Source organism: Balaenoptera musculus, chromosome 13 (assembly GCF_009873245.2).
Source record: "Balaenoptera musculus isolate JJ_BM4_2016_0621 chromosome 13, mBalMus1.pri.v3, whole genome shotgun sequence".
Classification (NCBI taxonomy): Eukaryota; Metazoa; Chordata; class Mammalia; order Artiodactyla; family Balaenopteridae; genus Balaenoptera; species Balaenoptera musculus.
In genome coordinates this window covers 41,231,959-41,254,082 of record NC_045797.1, presented here as the reverse complement: position 1 = coordinate 41,254,082, position 22,124 = coordinate 41,231,959, and the positions used below count along the sequence as shown (strand labels likewise).

Sequence of the window (22,124 nt, the reverse complement as noted above, 5' to 3'; positions counted from 1 at the left end):
AATTACTAAGACTGATGTTTTCTAGTAAGGAGGATGTGAGCTGCTGCCTCTTTGCTGTCCCTTGCTTAATGCAAGGCAATGGTGGTCAGTAGGGCTATGTACCAGTAAAACTTGACTCACAAACAGGCAGCTAGCCAATGAGCCACAGTTTTCCAACCCTAGCCATAGACTGTCTCTCCCGATCAGAGCTCTCAGTAAACTGAAGACAGCTGGTAGTTAAATCCTTTGATGAGTGCCTTCCCATTTGACATCATTTGTTGTTGCTTAAAGAGAGATAAGGTATTTAGGTCACACAAGAGATGATTCTATCTTGAAATTTTAGTAGTTTGACTTCTATTCTTACCTAGATGGGGATTAACTAGATCATCCACTTCTACATGTAACTTATATGTAAATGCAGCTTAGATCAGTTTACCTGTAGCTCTCAGCCTTTAGAAATATGATTTGATGGTGTATTTCTTTTTCTTTGTGGAAGAACAGTGCTTTATGGGCCTACTGGAGTAACTATTAACTCATTTTGCCTTTAGTGAATTAAGCTGACAAAACCTTAGGAAAATTGCATTCGTGTGACTTTGTTAGCTTTCAGGCAGTAAAGAGTAGTTTATAGTTAGTTATCTCAATAATTTATTTCTTTTTAATGGAGAAGCTAAAGAGCCTTCAAGACATCTCTTTTGACACAGTGAAACTAATTTGTATAGACTGCTTGATTCCTTTTTGCTTAGGAGATTAGGGTGAGCATCTTTTCTTAGATCAGCTTCTGGGCAAATAAAGATTTTTACCAGCTGTCTTGTCGAGGTCTGTTATGGGAAGATGTCAATCTCTGGTGCTCCGGCAGGAGGCTGCAGGGGGCAGGCCACTGGCTAAGGCCAGTCGTCTGTGGGTGCACAGCACTTGCGCCACCATCTTGCTCCAGTGCTTCTAGCATCTTTCTTTAATTATTACTGACCAAAAAGCCTTCTAATTATTACTATTTTTTCATATTCTAACCTATTTTTAGATTATAAATTATTTAAGAAATAGCCTACTTCTTGGTTTAAAAGAACCAATCATCAATCAAATTAACCAGATTTGGTCGTTTGATGCTGGTACGTACTTTATAAATGCTTAAAATCAAGAACCTAAAAATAACTTCTCAGGAAAAATAAAACACACAAAAACTTGATCTTGTGTAACAAATTTTATTTAGCATTCTTATAGAGTACACAAAATAAACACTTGGATAACTCAAACCTAACAAACACATATGTATTTTCTCATAGGAAAGCACAAGGAGAAGACAAAAATATTGTGAGTCTCAAGAATTTCTGAATGAAGTAAAAAGTTCTCCACAAAAATTCAGCAGTATACAGTTCCCCAGTTCATTTTATGAACCCCATCAAGATTTTACCAGTCCAGATATGTTCAACAAGTCAAGCTCTCCATCTTGGTACACATACACTTCTACAACTGGTATGGAGGTCACAGAATTAGACAGTTCTACAGGATTTTGGCTTACAATTTCCCAGTTTACTCTTAGTGAAGAGATAAAGGCGGACGTATATTATTATGGCTTCACCATTCTTCTTCTTTTGATATTAGTATGTCTTGCTTTATATTTTCTCTAAAGATATCAAATAAAATCCTTTTGATAATTTAAGTTTCCAGTTCTTCACAGAAATGTTGCATTCTTATTTCAGGCTTTTCTCCCAGACATTTTCAAGGTAAGTGGCTTATAAAAAGAGGAATGCTTTATATTAGAGATGGTGTAATGATAGAGTTTGGAAAATACTTTTTAAGGTTCAGATCACCTAGGAAATCTAGAAAAGGGGTTAACGTTTTTTTGATCAAAGGAGAAATCTGAAAATTAAAATGTTAATAGGGACAATTTATCTTAGAAATTTCTTTTTTTTAAATACATAGATGGACAGATGTTTCCAAAAATTTTATGTAAGCTGATTATACTATACAGCTAACTTCTAAAACACATTACTAAAAGCTAGGCACATTTTATGAAATGTGATTAATAATTTGCTTACCTTACTACAATATGGACATTCACCAAATATGACGTTAAAACTCTGTCTACTAGTCAGTAGTCCTCTCAACCACTGAAGATTTTAAAAAGAGAAGAAAAAGGGAGCAGTGTCAACATGATTACATATTACAGGTACTCCAAATAAATATTTTTTTCTTTTTGAGTGCATTATATTTTTATGCCAGATGATTTGCCTTCTTTTCTTTTGCAAGAGTAAGAGGAACATCTCCTGAGCCAATACCAAACTACTAAAATGCTGAATAACAAGGGGAAACCAGTATGGATTTCAAGGTCTGTACCACTGATTTATAAGCAAATTATAGGCCCCTTTAAAAATCTGATAAAAAGTATGCACCTTCTCTACCCCCAAACAGATGTACACAAAAAGTTAAGTCCATGGGGTTCACAGACCCTCCCTAAATCCATTAATCACAAATTAAGAACTCCTGCTATAAAAGAGATCGTAGGCTCTTTAAAATTTAGGTCTTAATTCTGATCTTAATCACCAATAGTAGGGTTAATTCTCAATCCATTAATTACAAGCAGGAGGCAATCCATTTTTAAAAATAAAATGAATTTTCATTATTACAAAAGAAAGCACATGTTCCCTTAAGAGTATCTCTATAATTAGACCTAGTATTCTATGATTTTATATAAGGTAAATTGACATCTCTACCTAAATTCTCCACTGTTAAACTGCAGCTAGCACCAGCCGCTATCTCTAATCACAAAAATCAGGAGGTAATATTAAGGAAGTTTTTAAAAACTGAAAGCACTATACAACTGCAAGTCATTTTGTATATAGATGCACATACAGTTAGTCATATGTCCACTGTGCCCTAAGATGAATGCTAGAGAGCAAGTGACTGCAGACAGGAAGGAAAGCAGACTTCACATGTATTATATATACAGTAAATAAAGTGTCATTGACTAAGAGTGTTGTGAGTTATTTAGATCATAATATGCATTCTTCTCAATATCAAAAGTAGGAATTATTACATTTATTCTATACTTAAATATAGCCTGAAAAAGTAATATGTACTCTACAGTACTAGCTCCCTTTCACCTTATTGCCACCATTACTTCTACTTGGATGAGTTTACAGAGTTTGCATTGTGGTTACATGAGATATTTACAGAAAGATTCCAATGTTCCATCAGTTTGTTATGCATCAATAAACAGTCCATGAGTATATTCTAGATACATTTTCCCACTTCTTGGATACTTTAGTAACCACGAAGAAATGAAATACACATTTGGAATGAACTGTTAAAGGAGATAATGGCAATAAAAGATCACTATTGACTAAACAGATTTTAGATTGTTTAGATTTCAAATATGCATATTTCCTATGCTGTTAGTCTTACTGATATTTTTATTTTTACCTCATATAAACATATTTGATGGAAAGGCTGTCCACACCGTGAATTATCACACACTTGATCAGGAATGGCACCATCAAGTTGATAGGCATAACAAATTCCACAATCCATAGAAAAATCCTTCAAAAGAGAAGAAATATTGGGGGATGGGGTGGGGGGGAAAATGAAATATTTATAAGAATACACAAGGTGAAATAAAAAAGAATGAATAATATGGTATTAGATACTATTAAATTTTTATAAAATTTTTATAAAGGTAATAACTATATTGCTATGTTACAGAAAATACAGTCACATCACTATTTAACACCTTAGAAAAGCTATCTGTAAGAGAGGGCTTCCTTTTTCATCCAATAAATAATATACATATACTAAAAAACAGATTCTACTTTTGGCTCACAAGATGTTTCGTGCTTAAGTAATATTCCCACTACGTACATCAGTATAATGCCACTGCGGTATGCAAAGACAGGAACTGACATTAGCTGGTGATTATACTAAACTTCAAAATTCTGCAACTAAAGGAAAAAGACAAAAACATCCCCACCACTTTAGTAGTCTACATTCTTAGCAGCTTTGTCAAAAATCAATTCTTAGTTTATCTTTGCAGTGTAGTAGTGTCTATTCAATTTTGAAAAACTACGCTGCCAACCTTCACAAACACTTGTTTCAAGCTAATTAGAACTTTATTTCAGTCATCCATAAGCAGATAGTATAGAAAATCCAAACATCTCATTAGCTACATTGGACCTTTCCCCCTATTTTTAATAATAAAGATGTCATTAATCACTTTACTGCTACAATGACCATGAAAAAAGTACACTTATAACCACCAATCAAAGGTTAACAAGTTCTTTGATGCCACTGCTGCTTGCAGTTCAGAAGTCTGTTATAATATTCTTCCAATTCCTTCCCTTTCAGCCTCATTTTTCTCTGGTGCCTAAAAGAACATTTGACTTTCATTATGCAACACTGTTTGGAATATCAAAGCACTGATAGGACTTACAGATTTTTCCAGGATAGCACGAGCTGGAAAATCAATTTCTAAAACATCTTTCAAATTTTGTAACAGACTATTTTCTGGATCCCTGAAAACATGAAAAAAAAAAAAAACAGTTATTAAATTTGTAAAATCATAGAAAAGTAACAATTATATTGCAAAGATACCTACCACAAATGTATGTTTCTGCTCAGCCTAATTCCCAGGGGTTTTACCACTTCAAATATTAAAAAAAAAAAAAAAAAAAAGTTTAATAATTTAGGGTTTGCTGCTCTTATTTTGTAAAGTCACATTTGGCAGAGAATTTGTCTCTTTTTATTGAGCTATAACTGATAACACTGTATTACAGATTTAGGTGTACCACATAGTGATTTGGTATATGTATATATTACAAAACGATTACAAGTTTAGTTAACATCTGTCATCATGCAGTTACAAAGTTTTTTACTCTTGATGAAAACTTTTAAGATCTAATCTATTAGCAACTTTGAAATATACATAATATTTGTTAATTACAGGATTTGTTTCCTAAGTACGTGATTAGAAAATCTAAATCATATATATTATATATTAAAAAAAACACAGAAGTACACAGTTCACAATGAGACATTTTCATTTAAGATGTTTACCATTATTAATATGTTAGAATAATATTTAATTACAGTGGTAGACAAATATTTTATAATTCTGTTAAAAACATTTAAACCTGAGATCTTATACCATGGTCAGCTCCAAGAAAACAGCACTCAGGAAGCATAGTAGGATGCCTGGGGTCTACCTCTATATTTATCGAAGCATTATTCCCTAGAATAAAAGAATATTAAAGCTTTTAGAAGTAGAACAGATAATGAAACAAAAAATAAAGGAGTATTTGTCTGGGTACTTATTTCATTGTATACCCAAGGAAAGATTAACAAATTGTATTGTATATATATAGTTTTTTATAAAGGTAAATATACTACTAATTCATAATTTAACAAAAAGAAGTAATTTGAAGATTTTGATCATGACTAAAGATTTGGGGATCCCAAGTTTCAAAAAACAGAGCCAATCCATAAGTTAATATAATTAGTTTAGATACGAATTCTGGTCAGAATTCCATTAAAGTTTGAATAAAAATTTTCTAGAGTGATAAAAATCTTTAATATATAAAAATTACAAGTCACAAGTTCAAGAAATAATCTAAATGATATCGTAATATCCTTGAAAAGTAATAGAACAAACATAAAAGACTAAAAATACAATAAATGGTAAAAATAAATGTTTAAGAATTGAGTTTTATAAAAACATTTTCTGAAATCTTTATCTCCCTGTGAAGCTTTCCTGGATAAGTTAACAAAGGGGTCAATTCATATTAAATTTTTGGAAACTGTTCATTTAATAACAAAAACAACTAACAGTTTACAGAATCTAAGGAAAAGCTATTTCTACTTGGCACTAAATTCTTTTATAAATTTTAACTGTACTAGAGTATGTACAAATTTCAGAAATTTTATTGCTTTTTTTGAAGGTACATAGTGTGGTTGTTTAAGGTTAATTTGGATTTCATTTTTCTGGTAAAAATGTCTTGATAAATTCTATACACTATAGCATAATCCTCTGGCTAAGGTTGGCAACAATATAAATACAATTATTACAGATCTAGCAAAAAGAGGTAATCAAGTAAAATAAAAAAGTAAGTCCAAGTAATTCAGTAAGAAAAACAAAATTACAAAAAGTTAATTTATAATTTCATTGGTTAATGCATTTTTTACATGAACACATATTCCACGTTAGCCTTTAGCAACGTCACCTAATGGCTCCAGAAAGGACTTTCACTTAACAAAAATGGTCGTATTAACTAATCTTGTGATTAATTTGCTAAAAACTTGGTGCTAAAAGGGCAAATCAATGCCTGAAGGAAAAAAAAGGAGCTAAAAGGTAAATATAGGGAGAATGAATAAATACCAGGTTGTTTACGCTGAACAATGAGAAATAAGAAGTATATTTAGTCATAACCTAAGAGAAATAATTATTTTAATGGGGACATTAAGATAATAAATTACTACACTTCTTTGAAGAAAATATTTTCATTTTAATATCTACTTGTTCACAAATATACCATAACTTGGTTAATTATTCCAAATTAAATACTGTTAAGACTTTTTCAAACTTGGTAAGTAACAATACTGTCTGTAGAATTGCTGCATAATTATACTTTCCTCTTCTCATAGTAACATGTCACTTTTCCCCCCAGATAATCTATTATGCCTGGGGAGAAACTACTAATTCGGATATGATTCACATCAAAATATCAAAATATCCTTCATAACTATATAGTATTTACTGTGAACTCAAATATAGTTTAAAACATCTAAAATCTTGAGAGGTTGAGCTTTAAAACTGACTTCATGTATTGCTTGCTCATAATGAGAATACATAAAACAATCATCTCATAGTAAATAGAATATGGTAATATTTCCAGGATGATATTTATGGTTATTCCACATCTTATTAATTTCATATATTTATAGTAAATTAAATACTTAAAATATATTCAATTATTATTTTGTAAAGCTTTCTTTTTACTCTTCAATGGCATGCATGGCCACTTCAGGTTCTTTTACCCTCCTCTATATTTCTGTCAGAAAATATTCCCAAACTTGTTCGTACTAATCTTGTCTAGTTTCACGAATGAAGACTTCATTATTTCTAACATAGTTTTTTTCCTAAGTAATGGAAGTTTTGAAAAATCTACTCCACAATTTCTGTGCTAATTGAAAGCTAATTAAACACTATCTCTGAATGCTACTTCCATGGATTAGATCATCACCTTTTGTAATGAAACACCTCAGTACTTGCCCTTTCTACTTGAAATATTTACATTTAAATACATAGTAATAAAAGAAATCATAGTTCATCTCCCAAAGTTTTAATAGTTGACTTCATACAAAAAACGTCATCTAAGAGTCCAATGTCATCTTAGATTCATTTTCCTAAGTAATACAAAATACAATCAAACACCTTAAAAAAAACCCTCCTTAATCCTCTTTTACTCTACCTAATGCAATTCTGCGTGCTGTAGCGCTCCTTGTAGGTTTTTCCGGCTCAAGTACCCAAGTCTTCTCATCAATTTCATCCATAACATCCCAGAATGCCTTCAGTGATTCCAGTGCTGCCAAAAACTGACTATGAATGCTTATTAAGGAGCTCTGTGAAAAGACAGACGAAAGCTGAATAAGCTGTGTGACACTATCAATAGTGGATTATCTTTCACTTAGAGGATACAACTCAATTTACAAGTTTTAAGCTCTGTTTCATTCAAGCTAAAACTAGACTCTAGTAAACAACAGTCAACTCTCCCTGCTTCATATCTCTTCACCACTATTAGTATTAACAGAATTCTTTTTTGATTGTCACTGGACTGTGCACTTATCAAGAAAGAATTGCTTTTTAAAAACCATATTTATTATGATGCATTTTGTACTATATGTATGGAAAGGTATACCTTGTATTAATAATTACTATTATTAACGTATACAATATATATTTAGCATAGTGTCTATACAATTTTAGTATGAAAATATTTTTATTTTCGCTCAGTTATAAATTTAAATGCAGCGCTATTTGTAATTTGATTAAATTACTTTTACACACTGTTAATAAATAACTTTGCTGAGTTAATTAGACAAAGAGTATGAAAAGGTTTTACACACTTTTAAAGAATTCAACAGAAATTACAAACAGGATTTCTTTTGATGTTAAATTTTTAGCCAGTCTCTGAATTCAGTATTTCAGGCATTAATCCTTCATGGGAATTAAATACATTTTCACTAAATGACAAGAACTAAAGCCATCACTGATTTTAAAAATCAATTCATAATTACCTTCAAAGTCAAGAGTTTCTTATAAAATAATGTGGTATGGTTAAAAGATACAACTATTTACTAAATATTTTATATAAAAAGCCATCAAAACTAAAACAGTTTTAAAAAGAATTAAGGATTTTATTTACTGTTTCAAATAAGCAAAACATATAAAAAAGTCACTGAAAAACTGTTGGCTCGTATCAAATGTATTCATCTAAAATAACTGATACAAGCCAACAATTCAAGAATATGATACACCCTGAGTAAGATGAAAAGAAAGAACTCAGTTCCTTAAACCTGTATTTTGTACTTGTGTACTTAAGGAAAACCCATTTCATCTCATCACTTCAGTCAGGGTGTACACGTAGATGGATTCATAGCTCAGATTCACCAAAGCAGTTTCAACTCTTCTTCTATACACAGAAAAAAGTTAAGAGTAGGAACTAGAGCTTAATGTGTAAAAATAACCTTTTATTACTAGTATATTGAGGGTAGAATATTCTCTTCTAGTATACCATACTTATCCACAAGTTTAGATGCCAGAATCCAGAAATCAGAAAACTAAATTCCCAAGTGTTTCTTTTTTTTTTTTTTAACTGTGAGCTGCACTTTATTTCCTCTTTCACTGAATGCACCACCATTCTTTACATACCCAAATAAGAAACCAGCCTTGGTCCTTGTAGATTTCCTCTGATACCTAATAAATTCTGTAAGTTAACATAAGACTTAAGTCCATATTTAACATATTTCTTGATAACTCTATTTATCCTAGTATTATTATATATTATTAAAATAAATCCCCTATTCTTATTTCCATATTCAGACTTGCCATCCTTGACTTCAACAACCTTCTGGCAGAGTACCCTATTTAAAATATAAACCTGAACAGATCAGTCCCTCTCTTAAAACCATTCAAACCAACATTTTAACTGGATTTCTTTCCCCTCTACTCATATTCCCCTAAAGCCCATTATTTACATTGTGATTAAGCTGATTTTTGTATTCTGCAAACCTGACACTATAATTTCCTGGTTTACAATAAACTGTTTTAAGTGCAGTTCTTCTCAAAGTGATGTTTTGTCTTTGTGATGCTACCACGTAATAAAAGCAACACAAGTTCCAAGAGCTGTTCAATAAATATTTGTTTAAGTAAATTGAACTAAACTATTTGACATAAGAAAATAATCACTGATGACCACCATTCTATTTGGTCACCATTATTTACAAGTACCTTGCAAATTATGTTTTATGTTATCGTTAGTGATTAAAACCACAGTTCTTTATCATGGCTTACAATTAATATTGTTTAATATGTATACATAGATATGTTTGCATAAAGTAAATTGAAATACTTTCTGTGGGTTTATTTACTACTCCAAGCTTCAGGAACCATGTTCCCTATGATCATTCCCAAATTTGTTTAAGCCAGATGGAGAACTCCAAAACTACTCAGCCATTTCTATATAGATAATATCTATATGGCTGTCTAAGACGCACACCATAATTGGATGGCTCCAAACTGATCGCATCATCTTCCCAAGGAAAAATTCCCTTCCCGCTGTTTTTTTATTAGTGAAAGGGGCTACTACTTGCCCTATTGCCCAAGCCAGGAATCTAAGCATAGATTTAAGTAGATTACTAAAACAACCTTCTAACTGAATTTTTTTCCTTTAGACATAGCCCCCTATTGTAACTAAATTGACTTTTGTACTATGTAAGTCTAATACAGTAATTTCTTTGCTTACAATAAAAGTCATTAATCACTAGATGCAAACATAATAAACCAATTGGTGGACAGTATGTTGGCATTTTTAACAGCTTTATTGAGGTATAATTGATATACAAAGAACTGCACATATTTAATGTGTAAGTTGATGAGTTTGGGCATATGCATATACCCATAATACCATCACCATAATCAAGGTAATAGATATAGCCAACACTTAACATGAGATCTCTAACATGAGATCCCTAAAAACACTTAACATGAGATCTACCCTCTCAACAAATTGTGAAGTGCACACTACGGCATTGTTAACTATATTGTACAACAGATCTCTAGAACTTATTCATCTAGCACTCTGTACCCACTGAACACCAACTCCTCATTTCACCCACCCGCCAGCCACTGGCAACCACTATTCTAGTCTCTGTATCTATCAGTTTGACTTAGATATTTCATATAAGTAGAATCATGGCAGTATTTGTCCTTTTTGTGACTTATTTCACTTAGCAGAATATCCTCCAGGTTCATCCATATTGTTGCAAATGGCAGGATTTTCTTTTTTAAGCTGTCTTGTATATACCACATTTTCTTTGCCCATTCATCTGTTTATGACAGATAAACAGATGGACAGTTGGATTTTTTCATATCTTTGCTATTATGAATAACACTACAATGAACATGGGAGTGCAGGTATCTCTTCAAGACTCTGATTTCAGTTCTTTTGGAATATACCGATTGCTGGATCATATGGTTGTTGTATTTTTTACTTTTTTGAGGACACTCCATACTGTTTTCCATAGTTGCTGCATCATTTTACTCTCTCACCAACAGTGTACAAGGGTTCCAATTCTTCCACATCCTTGCCAATACTTGCTACTTTGTGGGAGTGTTTGTTGGTTTGTTTTGTTTTTGATAATAGCCATCCTAACAGATCAAAACTATGACATGATACCATGTTTTAGTTTTGATTTGTATTTCCCTGATAACTAATGATGTTCAGCATCTTTTTATATACTGGTTGGCCATTTGTATGTCTTCTTTGGAGAAACGTATGTTCAAGTTCTTTGCCCATTTTTTAATCAGGTTATTTGTTTTATTTGCTGTTGAGTTGTAGGAGTTCCTTATATATTTTGGATATTAACCCTTTATCAGATAGTTTGCAAATATTATCTCTCATTTCATAGGCTGCTTTTTCATTTTGTTGATTGTTTCCTTTACTGTGCAGAAGTCTTTTAAAGGTATGATGTAGTTCCACTTGTCTATTTTTGCTTTGTTGCCTGTACTTTCAGTGTCATATTTAAGAGATCATTGCCAAAACCAATATCAAGAAGCTTTTCCCCTATGTTTTCATCTAGTAGTTTTACAGTTTCAGGTCTTATGTTCAAGTTTTTAATTAGTTTTGAGTTGATTTTTGTATACAGTATGAGGTAGGCGTCTAATTTCATTTTTTTTGCATATGGATATCCAATTTTCCCAGCACTGTTGAAGAGACAACTCTTTTTAAAAATCAGTAGTGTCCCTCTCCTTTCTCTCTCTCCATCTATATCTATATTTAAAAATCTATAATTACCTATTTCATTGAAAATCCAAGGAAAAGTTAACCAAAAAAAGTCATAAAATGCTGTCACATGGTATCTTTCATTTGAAAGTAAGTATCCCCAAACACATTGTCCATTTCTTGTATGCGTGAATGTAAATAAAATCCTAAACATAGCTCTGCTTAAAATGCTAACTCTGTATTTTAAACAGAAAAGGTATGTTTTTTAAAAAGAAAATGACAGCAGAAAAAAAACCCAAAAAACCCATGAAACAACCACCCTGAAACTAGAAGTCAGTTGATAATTACAGAAAAAGTGAATTTCAAATCCTAAAAGTCATCATCAGTCTCCCAAGGCAACAGAAATAAAAGCAAAAATAAACAAATGGGACCTAATCAAACTTACAAGCTTTTGTACAGCAAAGGAAACCATAAACAAAACAAAAAGACAACCTACAGAGTCAGAGAAAATATTTGCAAGTGATTTGACCAACAAGGACTTAATTTCCAAAATATACAAACAGCTCATATAACTCAATATCAAAAAATCAACAATGCAATCAAAAAATGGGCAGAAGACCTAAACAGACATTTCTCCAAAGAAGACATACAGATGGGCAACATGAAAAGATGCTCAACATCACTAATTATTAGGGAAATGCAAATCAAAATTACAATGAGGTACCACCTCACACCAGTCAGAATGGCCATGATTAAAAAATTGACAAACAATAAATGCCAGAGAGGGTGTGAAGAAAAGGGGACCCTCCTACACTGTTGGTGGGAATGTAAATTGGTGCAGCCACTATGGAAAACAGTATGGAGGTTCCTCATAAAACTAAAAATAGATTTGCCATATGATCCTGCAATCCCACTCCTGGGATTATATTATATATCTGGAGAAAACTATAATTCGAAAAGATACATGCACCCCAATGTTCATTACAGCACGTTTTACAATAGTCAAGACATGGAAACCACCTTAATGTCCACTGACAGATGAATGGATAAAGATGTGGTATAAATATACAATGGAATACTACTCAGCCATAAGAAAGAATGAAATTATGCCATTTGCAGCAACATGGATGGACCTACAGATTATCATACTAAGTGAGGAATGTCAGAAAAAGAAAGACAAATACCAAATAATATCACTTATATGTGGGACCTAAAATATGACACAAATGAACTTACCTATGAAACAGACTCACAGACATAGAGAATAGACTTGTGGTTGCCAAGGGAGAAACGGGGTGGGAGACGGATGGATTGGGAGTTTGGGATTAGCAGATGCAAACTATTATGCATAGAATGGATAAATAACAAGGTCCTACTATATAGCACACAGAACTATATTCAATATCCTGTGATAAACCATAATGGAAAAGAATATGAAAAAGAATGTATATATGTAACTGAATCACTCTGCTGTACTGCAGAAATTAACACAACATTGTAAATCAGCTATGCTTCAAAAAATAAAATTTTTAAAAAGTCATAATCAAAATTTACACAGTATTTTTATGTTCCAAATAAAGAAAGTCTGAAAAGGTGAAAAGTGAGAGACAGAAACATTTCTCTTAGCAATTTTAATGAAGTGGACATTAAAACTATTGTATCAATAAGCTATCTGAAAAAAAATTTTTCTACAACTGCTTATTTTGTCTGTTAAATCATTCACAAACTCTTATTTTCAATTGATTTCCCTACTGAAAATGGGGAAAAAAAGTCTAAATGTTAACAATGCAATTAAATATTCTATATACATCACCAGAAATGCCAAGGAAGTACCCTATAATATGACCAAATTTGATATCAAAGTTCAGTAAGTATTTTGCAAGGAGAAAAGGTCTATAAAAATTTTTTTTTCAAAAATAAAAATTGCCAACTCCTCATTTTTTAATATAAGCAGTCTCACATCACACCAAAACTACCATGCAACTGTCTTAAGTTTTCTTTCTCTTTTTAGGGGGTGGGGGGGAGACAATATGCAATGTAAAATAACATGTGAATCAGATAAAGAAAAACTGATAAAAGGTGAGAAAGCTTAATATTAAGAGGTAACATTAAAATAAAAATACAAAATGTTGGTAAGGATGTAAATCAACATGAACTCTCACATTCTGTGCGTGAGTGTAAAAAATGGCACAACCATTTTTGAAAAGATTTGGCAATTTCTTTAAAAATTAAATATATCCTTACTTGTAACTTAGCTGTCCATAAAAAGACTTATGTAAGAATGTTCATAGCAGTTCATTCATAAATGTCAAAAATTGGTATAAGTCCAGATGTCCATCAATAGGAGAAATGATAAACCCTAGTATATTCATGCAATGGAATACTACTCAGGAATAAAAAGAACAAACTACTAATACATGTCACAACATGGAAATTTCAAAACTATGTTGAGTGAAAGAAGCCTACGTACAAAAAGAGTACATACTATATGCTTCTGTTGATATGAAGTCTGGAATAGGCATAGCTAAGGTACAGTTGGAAAAAAATCAAAACAATGGATATTTACTGGGAAGAGAGAGGAGACTGAATGATGGTAATGTTCTGCATCTTGAGTATGGACTGCACCAGTATATTCATTTACTGAAACTTATGATACACTTAGGATTTATGCATTTTATTATTCCCAAATTTTACAAAGTACTGAACTCTAGTTAAAGGTATGCATACTGAAGTATTTGGGGGAAAGATCTGATACATGCAAATTACTTTGAAAGGCCTCAAAAATCAGATGGATTTATGGACGGAAAGAGGTACAAATGGAAATATTAAGTGTTAAAGCAAGTACAGTAATTGTTAACTATAGAATCTGGGTGGTGTATACATGAATATTCACCATAAACCTTTTCAATGTTTCTGTATGTTTGAAATTTTATAATAAAATATTGGGAGGAATTATATAACTTATATGAGTTATTTATTATAACTAAGAAAGTTAAAACTTTTTTCTGGATTAGGTTATAGACTAATTTTTTTCAAATATTCAACAACTGATCTCTTTATATAAATCTTTAAATCTATATATTTAAAACCATCTCTAAAACAAAACATAAATATGCCTTCTGAGAAAAGCGGCTCACTGTACATGGCAAGTTATAATCTTTGAAATGTCTGTAATAGGTGTTCTTAACCAGAGAATCATAAGGTTGGGTTAAAAAAATGCATTTTACATTCTCTAAGTAAAATTTAGCATTTCACTCAACTATGGACATAGATAACAAACCACACAAATGGTATCACTACCTGTTACTTTCTCTACAATAAAAATCACACTGCAATCACTTAGGGAACTTAAACACTAATATCTAGATTCCATTCTCAGCCATTCCTTTTTAATTGATCTTGTTACAATGCAGCCTTAGCACTAGGAATTTCCAAAGTTCCCCAAGTGATTCTAATGTGCAAAGTTGAGAACCACAGGTGGCACAATGAAGAACAGCCATCCCTGTTATAGTCTAAATGTTACCAGACATATTTCTAAAAGATTCAAGCTCTTGAGGGAAAAGAAAGCCATCCTTATGAACATTTACACGATAACTTTAATTTCACTGTTTTTTCACTGTTGTTTAATATTTTATTTTATTTTTGCAACCAATTTTGGGATTTAGGGAAGCATACAATGAATTTGTAAAAATGGAACACAGTTTATAAAATTAGACTTATGGAGAAAAGTTTTAACTTTAACTTAAAATAGTCAATTTGTAGCCATATACAACAAACTATCTGGGTCAAGAATCAAAGAATGCATGTCCTCATTTATAGTATACCAAGTTATACAAAATTAAGTAAGTAAATACTACAAAATGAATTATGTCTTAATACAATTCAATACAGCAAATGTGTATAATGTGTAAGTGTTATGCTCTACAGTAAATACTGGTTGATATAAGAAAATATAAGATACAATAGAGTATGTTAGTTAAGATCATAGACTTGTAGTCAAATATTTAGTCTCATTCCTAGTTCCACTACTTAAAACTAGTTGCATCTTTCTCAGCAAATTACTTAATCTCACTTAGCTTCTGCAATATGGAAATACTGTTAATCCTTACAAGATTTGAGTGAGATGATGTATATAAAATGCTAAGTGCTCATATGCTTAAAATTGATAGCCACTATAATTAAAAGACATATGGTCCCTGACCTAGAGAAATTATATCAAATCAAAAAATATTTGTACCATATTAGACAGAGGATTAACACCCTTAATATAAAAAGTTACTGAAAATCAATTTAAAAAATACATGTTATTTTAAAAAATAGGGGATTAAAAACAGTTTCCCAGAGAAAAAATTCACATAATCACATAAAAAACTCAACTTCATAAGTTTAGACATTATTTCTAATTGCAAAATTTCAGGTAAGAGAAAGAGAAGAGATGAGCAAAGCCTCAGAGTTAGAGGATGGTGAGAATAATGAGGTATACGGGATGGGGGTCTGCTTTCCCAGAGTAACTTTTCCTTTAATAACTGAGGTAGCTCAATTCCATGGTATGGCTTCTTTCCTACAGCACTCCCATTACTAGTCACTGCTTTATTACAGAACATCACTGAAGAGGTGAGCATTCTATAGGTCCTATGGGACCATGGTACATGCCCTTAATCCATTCCAGAATAATCAAGAGTGGTTTTGTTCTAATTCAGCACCAATGATTTTGTTCCAAGGCCTCACTTGTCCCTGGGTAGTGTGGTTTTAAAAACAACCCACTTTATAAGAATTTTTATTTTCTTCTTTGTACTTTTCCATACTTCCTACAATAACATATATTATTTGTATAATCATAAAGGAGCATACGTAGAACTAGAAATAAATGGTCTGTCAGCTATCCTTTCATTTCATGAATGTGTATAGTGAAAAACATACTAAATTCAATTCAATGAAACTAATATTTCAACCATGTGTCAGGACTATGTTAGGATCTCCAAGACAAAGATAAAAGAACCCAGTACACAAAGAGGTCACCATTCTAATCTTGATGGGTAACAAAGTATCTGATATCAAGACATACCCAGACCCTTAAAGACCTAATATTACATCTATAAATGTGAGTGTGTGGTAGATAACTTCTAAGGTGACTTCCAGCTCTAAAAGTCAAGAACTCTAAATATAACTTTGAAAATCCATGAAGTAGGTGATTCTGTCCACTTAAAAGTAGGTATACTTCCTTTCAAGATGCCAATTACTATAACATACTCCCATTTATTTCCAAATCGTGTGTATAAACATATTTTCTCATTCAAATTATATTTAAGTTATAAATAACCTATATGATTCACTGTAGAACAATCATTTCCTCTTGAATCAAAAGAACTTTTGTACCAAAATCCAAATATTTGGATTACACTTCATATCCCCATGTATTTAAGGGGAGAAGTCAAAGATGCATTATACAACTACTATTTTTTTCTAAAATATAGGGACAAAATTTCAGTCTTCTAAAACTTTTGAGTTTGGGAATAGGTTTGAAACCACAAATTTCTAGCAGGAATAGAAAAGCAACTATACAGCTCAAATATGATGAAGATCCAAAACTTATACCCAGAACACTGCAACTGGTTAATTCATTAATCAAAGGAAAATGTCAACCTTTTTAGCACATATACATAATTAAAAGAAATAAAACAGAGGAAAAAAAAAACTTTAGAAGGAAGACAAAAGAAATTACCAGCAAAACCAAAAAAATAAAAATTTTAAAACCCCCAAAACAGGGGCTTCCCTGGTAGTGCAGTGGTTAAGAATCCACCTGCCAACGCAGGAGATACGGGTTCAAGCCCTGGTCCAGGAAGATCCCACATGCCGCGGAGCAACTAAGCCCATGCGCCACAACGACTGAGCCTGCGCTCTAGAGCCCACGAGCCACAACTACTGAGCCTGTGTGCCACAACTACTGAAGCCCACATGCCTAGAGCCCATGCTCTGCAACAAGAGAAGCCACCGCAATGAGAAGCCCGCGCACCGCAACGGAGAGTAGCTCCCACTCGCCGCAACTAGAGAAAACCCGCACGCAGCAACGAAGACCCAATGCAGCTAAAAATAATTAAATAAAATAAATTAATTAAACAAAAAACAAAAACAAACACAAACACAGAAAAGGCTCAGTGTCCCAAAAGCAATAAACTATCCTACAGAGAAGAAAAGTATCCCAGTAACCAAGATAACAATGTAGGCGCCTCTCACCTAAGCCTTGCTATGGGAAGGGAGAGGATGTGATGCTAAACCACCTCTTGTCCTTAAAGCACCAAAAAAATTTTTAAAAAAGGAGAAATACTGAGAAAGTTAGAAAACATAAAACAAGGAGAAAAGAGTATATTCTATACTCCACTCTACCTACTCCAAAGATTTGCAGCATACCATGTTGAGGGCATAACAACCACAACATTCATTATTTTATCTATGTATCTTTCAGTCTATTTTTATGTGGGGTAGGGCAATCACAGAAAAAAAAAGGCACAGACTAACCACCACACATTGGAAAACTATATCTGTAACATTCCATGCACTGGGAGCACAAGAGCTATGGGTTCAGGGAAGATATTCCCTGATATGGAGTCCAATCTTCCTGTGTGAAAAGGTCAGAAGATTAAAAAGAATGTATTAATCTTGAGGGAAAAAAAATAGACATCTCGACATGATTTGATAAGAGCAGGCATAAAGATATTAATAAGAGATCAATTTAATATTAGGTTCACCTAAGGCATTTAATGAAATTCTCTGCACTGAAATCAGGATACCTGGACTGTTCTGTATATAGGCTTCTCAGTGAGAAGATCTGTGTGTTGATGCACTGAAAATTTCTGAATAATCACAATGCTGAAGAGTCTGTTTGGTATGATAGATTTGGCATTTAAACCTTTAGATCATGAACCATTAGAAAGTTCATCTGGTCAAATGTCACCATATCATGACCTTTCCAAAAAAATTAAAAGGCATATTCTATCTCCTGACTAGTTTTATATTACTGAAACACCGTCTATTTTGGAAATGCTTGCCAATTTTTACTGCTGGCAAGTGTGATGAATCAAGTACCCCAATATTTGACCAGAGGAAGGTCAAGTTGGTTATTCTTGTTTATGTTTAATACATAAATAAACCATCAGAAAACTAGGTTATATCAGTATTCTATAGAAATCTTGAAGGGTATCACATTTTCTCATGACACATAGCCAATAAATAGAGAAGGAGATGAAAATGTTCTTATTAACTCCATGGCTAGAGGATATATATTTAGTGAAAGAAAACGGTGCTCTGGTTTCCACTGTCACCATCCACTGAAGAATTGCTTATATGCTTAAGTCTAAACTCTTTTCAAAATATGCTAGTCCCGATTACTGAAATGTTAATAATTTTTTTTATATTCGACAAAGAAACTGGGTAACAAGTACAAGCTAAGAAGTTAGTGGCTGTGGCCCATTATTATATAGAAGTTGCATAAAATTTTTCAAATGGTGGTGACAAGCCAAAGGAAGCTGAGAGCAACTGTAAAGAAAGTTCTGTAGGGGTAAGGACATCATCTGAGAGAAGACTAGTACACTCTTTGAATTATAAATTGAGTTTTAAAAAGGCCTGTCAAGGTACATTGCTTAGAAGGTCACATATAGCTGCAAAGGTTTTGTTCAGTCTTGAAAAACAAATCAAAGAAGCAAAAGGCAACCATCAGGATTTTTTTAAGGAAGGTAAATTTCTGCGCCATAAGTATAACTGGTGTATTTGGACCCTTGTCCTACGTCATATTTATTTGTAGCTATAACATTAAGTGATATATGCAATGATAATTTGAGCTTGGGATCTCCCCCAGAAAGCAAAGCCTGAGGCCAGGGCTTGTGTACAGATAGGTTATTGGAAGTAATCTCAGGGATTGAAAGGGAGTAGGGACTGGAAACAGTATAAGTGAGGAGAGAAAGCTAAAATAAGGGTGTACTTTCAAGATGGTTACTGTGGTCGATGGCAGCTCTGTGAGAAGTTCTAGAGAAAGCTCCTCAGAATTGCCACCCAAGAAACAGAATTCAGGAGCATTTATTCACTGTCTTCCATTCCTGACTGGTCGAGTTGCCCTAAGGAGGGTTATGAATTCTCTCACATTTCCAGATCTGCATACATATGTATGCCTAATGGCGCCCATAAACATCACTGGTCCTAGCATTAGAAGAGCTGTGGGGCAAAGAAAGAGAGAAGTGGCAGAGCTTAGGTGAGGTGTTTTGTCAAGATACACAATCATGAAACAAACTGAAGCAATATGGCTGAGTAAAAAGTGGATGCAAAGGAAGTGAAGTAGGGAGCAAGAATTATCTGATTCCTAGCCATTTGCCAAAAAGGGAAGTGACATATGGTCAATTCTCCAAGAGTTAAATAAACCTATTTTGAAAAAACTGTCCTCATGAAATTAATTTATATAAAGCTTTAATAGTAATAAAAGGGTTACATTTGAAATACCCAAAATATATATCTATATAAAATATTCTGCCTATTCTGTGTTGTTGTCTTATTATTGAGCTTTCAGAGCTCTTTATATATATTCTAAGCACAAGTCCACTATCAGATGTATAATTTGCAAATATTTTCTCCTAGTCTATACCTTGTCTTTTCACTCTTTTAACAGTATTTTTCAAGAGCAAAAAGTTTTAATTTTGATTAAGTCCAATTTCTCAACTTGTTCTTATAAGGATCTTGTTTTCTGTATTGTGTTAAGAAATCTTTGCCTATCCCAAAAATCGCAAAGCTTTTCCTTGTTTTTTCCAAAAGTTTCATTGTTTTAGGTTTTACATTAAGTTTATGATTCATTTTGAGTTAATTTTTACATATGGATTGAAGTTCATCTGTTTTGCATGTAGCAAATTATTTGTCCCATTTATTGAAAAGACTATTTATTGAAAAGACTGTCTTTCTTCCACTGAATTATCTTTGCACCTTCACTGGAAACAGCTGTATGCATACATAGTTATATGGGTATATTTCTAAATTCTCTATTCCAGTGATCTTTTTGTCATACTTTATATTAATACTACATTGTCTTGATAGATAGGTTTGTCTTAAAGGTAAATTTATAAGTCTTGAAATCAGGTGGTATTAGTCCTCCAATTTTGTTCTTTTTCAGTTTTTTGGACTATTCTAAGTTCTTTGCATTTCCATATGAACTTTAGAATCATTTTGTCAATTAAAAAAATCTACTGGGATTTTGATTGAGATTGCATTGAATCTATAGATCAATTTGGAGAGAACTAACACGTTAACAATACTGAGTGTTCCAACTCATGAATATAGTTTATCTCTCCATTAATTCAGGTCTTTACACAAAAGATTTGTAGATGCTTCACCAAAGAAGATATATGATGACAAGCATTTAATACTTTCAACATCACTGGTCATTAAGGAAATGCAAATTAAAATCATAATGAGCTACCACTACACACCTATTAGAATGGCTAAAATGAAAATGACTGGACATACCAAATGTCAGTAAGGATGCAGAGAAACCAGAAGCCTCAAACAATATTGTTAGGAATGTAAAATAGCACAACCGCTTAAAAAAAACTGTTCAGCAGTTTCTTAAAAAGTTAAATACACACCTCCTAGATGATCTAGCCATTCTAACCCTAGGTATTTGCCAAAGAGAAATGAAAGCATATCTTCACATAATGACATTCACATAATGTTCACAGTAGCTTTATCTGTAACAGCCACATCCTGGAAACAACCCATCTGTCCATCAGCAGGTAAATGAACAATATATGGTTACATTCATACAAAGGAGTACTAACTACTCAGCCTAAAAACAATGAAATATTATTACATGCTACAACATTGAGAAGTCTCTAATTATGCTGAGGAAAGAAACCTGACATAGAAAAGTATACAGAACTATATAAAACTCTAGAAAGGAGAGCAGCAGTTGCCTGGGATCGGGAGGAAGGACACGAGGAACAAAAGGGAGAGATTAAAAAGGCGAAGGGGGAAACTTGGTTGTCGTGGAAAGGTTTATTATCTTGATTGTGGGGTTGATCTCACGGGTGTAAACATTTGTCAGTGCTCACCAGATCATACACTAAATATGTTCAGTTTACTGTATATCAATTATACCTCAAAAAAACTGTTTAAAAAAACACGCATTCTGATTTCTGGACAGTAATGAATCTATACATTAGTACCTTTGCAGTAGATCTGCAGTAGATTTCTCAACATTTAGGACCTAAAAAAATTACAAAACAGCTATATTTCTAACAGCAAAGACAAAGGCAGAAGAGTAACTGTTCATAAACCCACCACTTAGAGAATAAAAGCTTATCACTTTTATATGTATATATTGGGCAAGGAAGGAGAAAGGATATACATGGGAACTAAGATGTTAGCTATTCCCCCATAACTGTTATTAGATTATGTTAAACTAGGAAAGCACTTAAGCAGAAAAGTGTGAACATTGCCAATCTCAAAATGTAATGCTTATTATCTTTAAAAGCATTTTGTTACTTTTATAATACCTGAAGTGATATAATAATGTCAGTCACTTAACCAGATCTTAGAGTATAATATCTTCATCTTAAGTACTATTATTTCCAGTATTTTAATAATTTTCTCACAGTCCCAGAATGTGATCTTTTGTGCTCT

General features: G+C 32.6%; 2 protein-coding genes across 4 annotated transcripts in view; one reads left to right on the top strand and one right to left on the bottom strand.

Moving 5' to 3' along the window:
- VRK2 (VRK serine/threonine kinase 2) overlaps nucleotides 1-1,634 on the top strand; it is an 89,391-nt gene extending 87,757 nt beyond the window's left edge. Inside the window, 1 exon segment of the mRNA XM_036872723.1 lies at nucleotides 1,260-1,634. Within this exon segment, the coding sequence (XP_036728618.1) occupies nucleotides 1,260-1,604 (345 nt within the window). The 3' untranslated portion in view covers nucleotides 1,605-1,634.
- Nucleotides 1,567-22,124, bottom strand: part of FANCL (FA complementation group L) — a 77,879-nt gene continuing 57,321 nt past the window's right edge. For 2 of the 3 annotated variants that reach the window (XM_036872725.1, XM_036872726.1), the window contains 7 exons: nucleotides 7,437-7,587; nucleotides 5,117-5,200; nucleotides 4,568-4,613; nucleotides 4,403-4,484; nucleotides 3,400-3,516; nucleotides 2,016-2,087; nucleotides 1,575-1,708 (listed from right to left, as the gene is read on the bottom strand). In XM_036872725.1, coding sequence (XP_036728620.1) covers nucleotides 1,673-1,708; nucleotides 2,016-2,087; nucleotides 3,400-3,516; nucleotides 4,403-4,484; nucleotides 4,568-4,613; nucleotides 5,117-5,200; nucleotides 7,437-7,587 — 588 coding nt within the window. In that variant the 3' untranslated portion in view covers nucleotides 1,575-1,672. Of the gene's footprint in view, nucleotides 1,709-2,015; nucleotides 2,088-3,399; nucleotides 3,517-4,402; nucleotides 4,485-4,567; nucleotides 4,614-5,116; nucleotides 5,201-7,436; nucleotides 7,588-22,124 lie in introns of all 3 variants that reach the window. The other variant, XM_036872724.1, reaches the window with a different exon arrangement.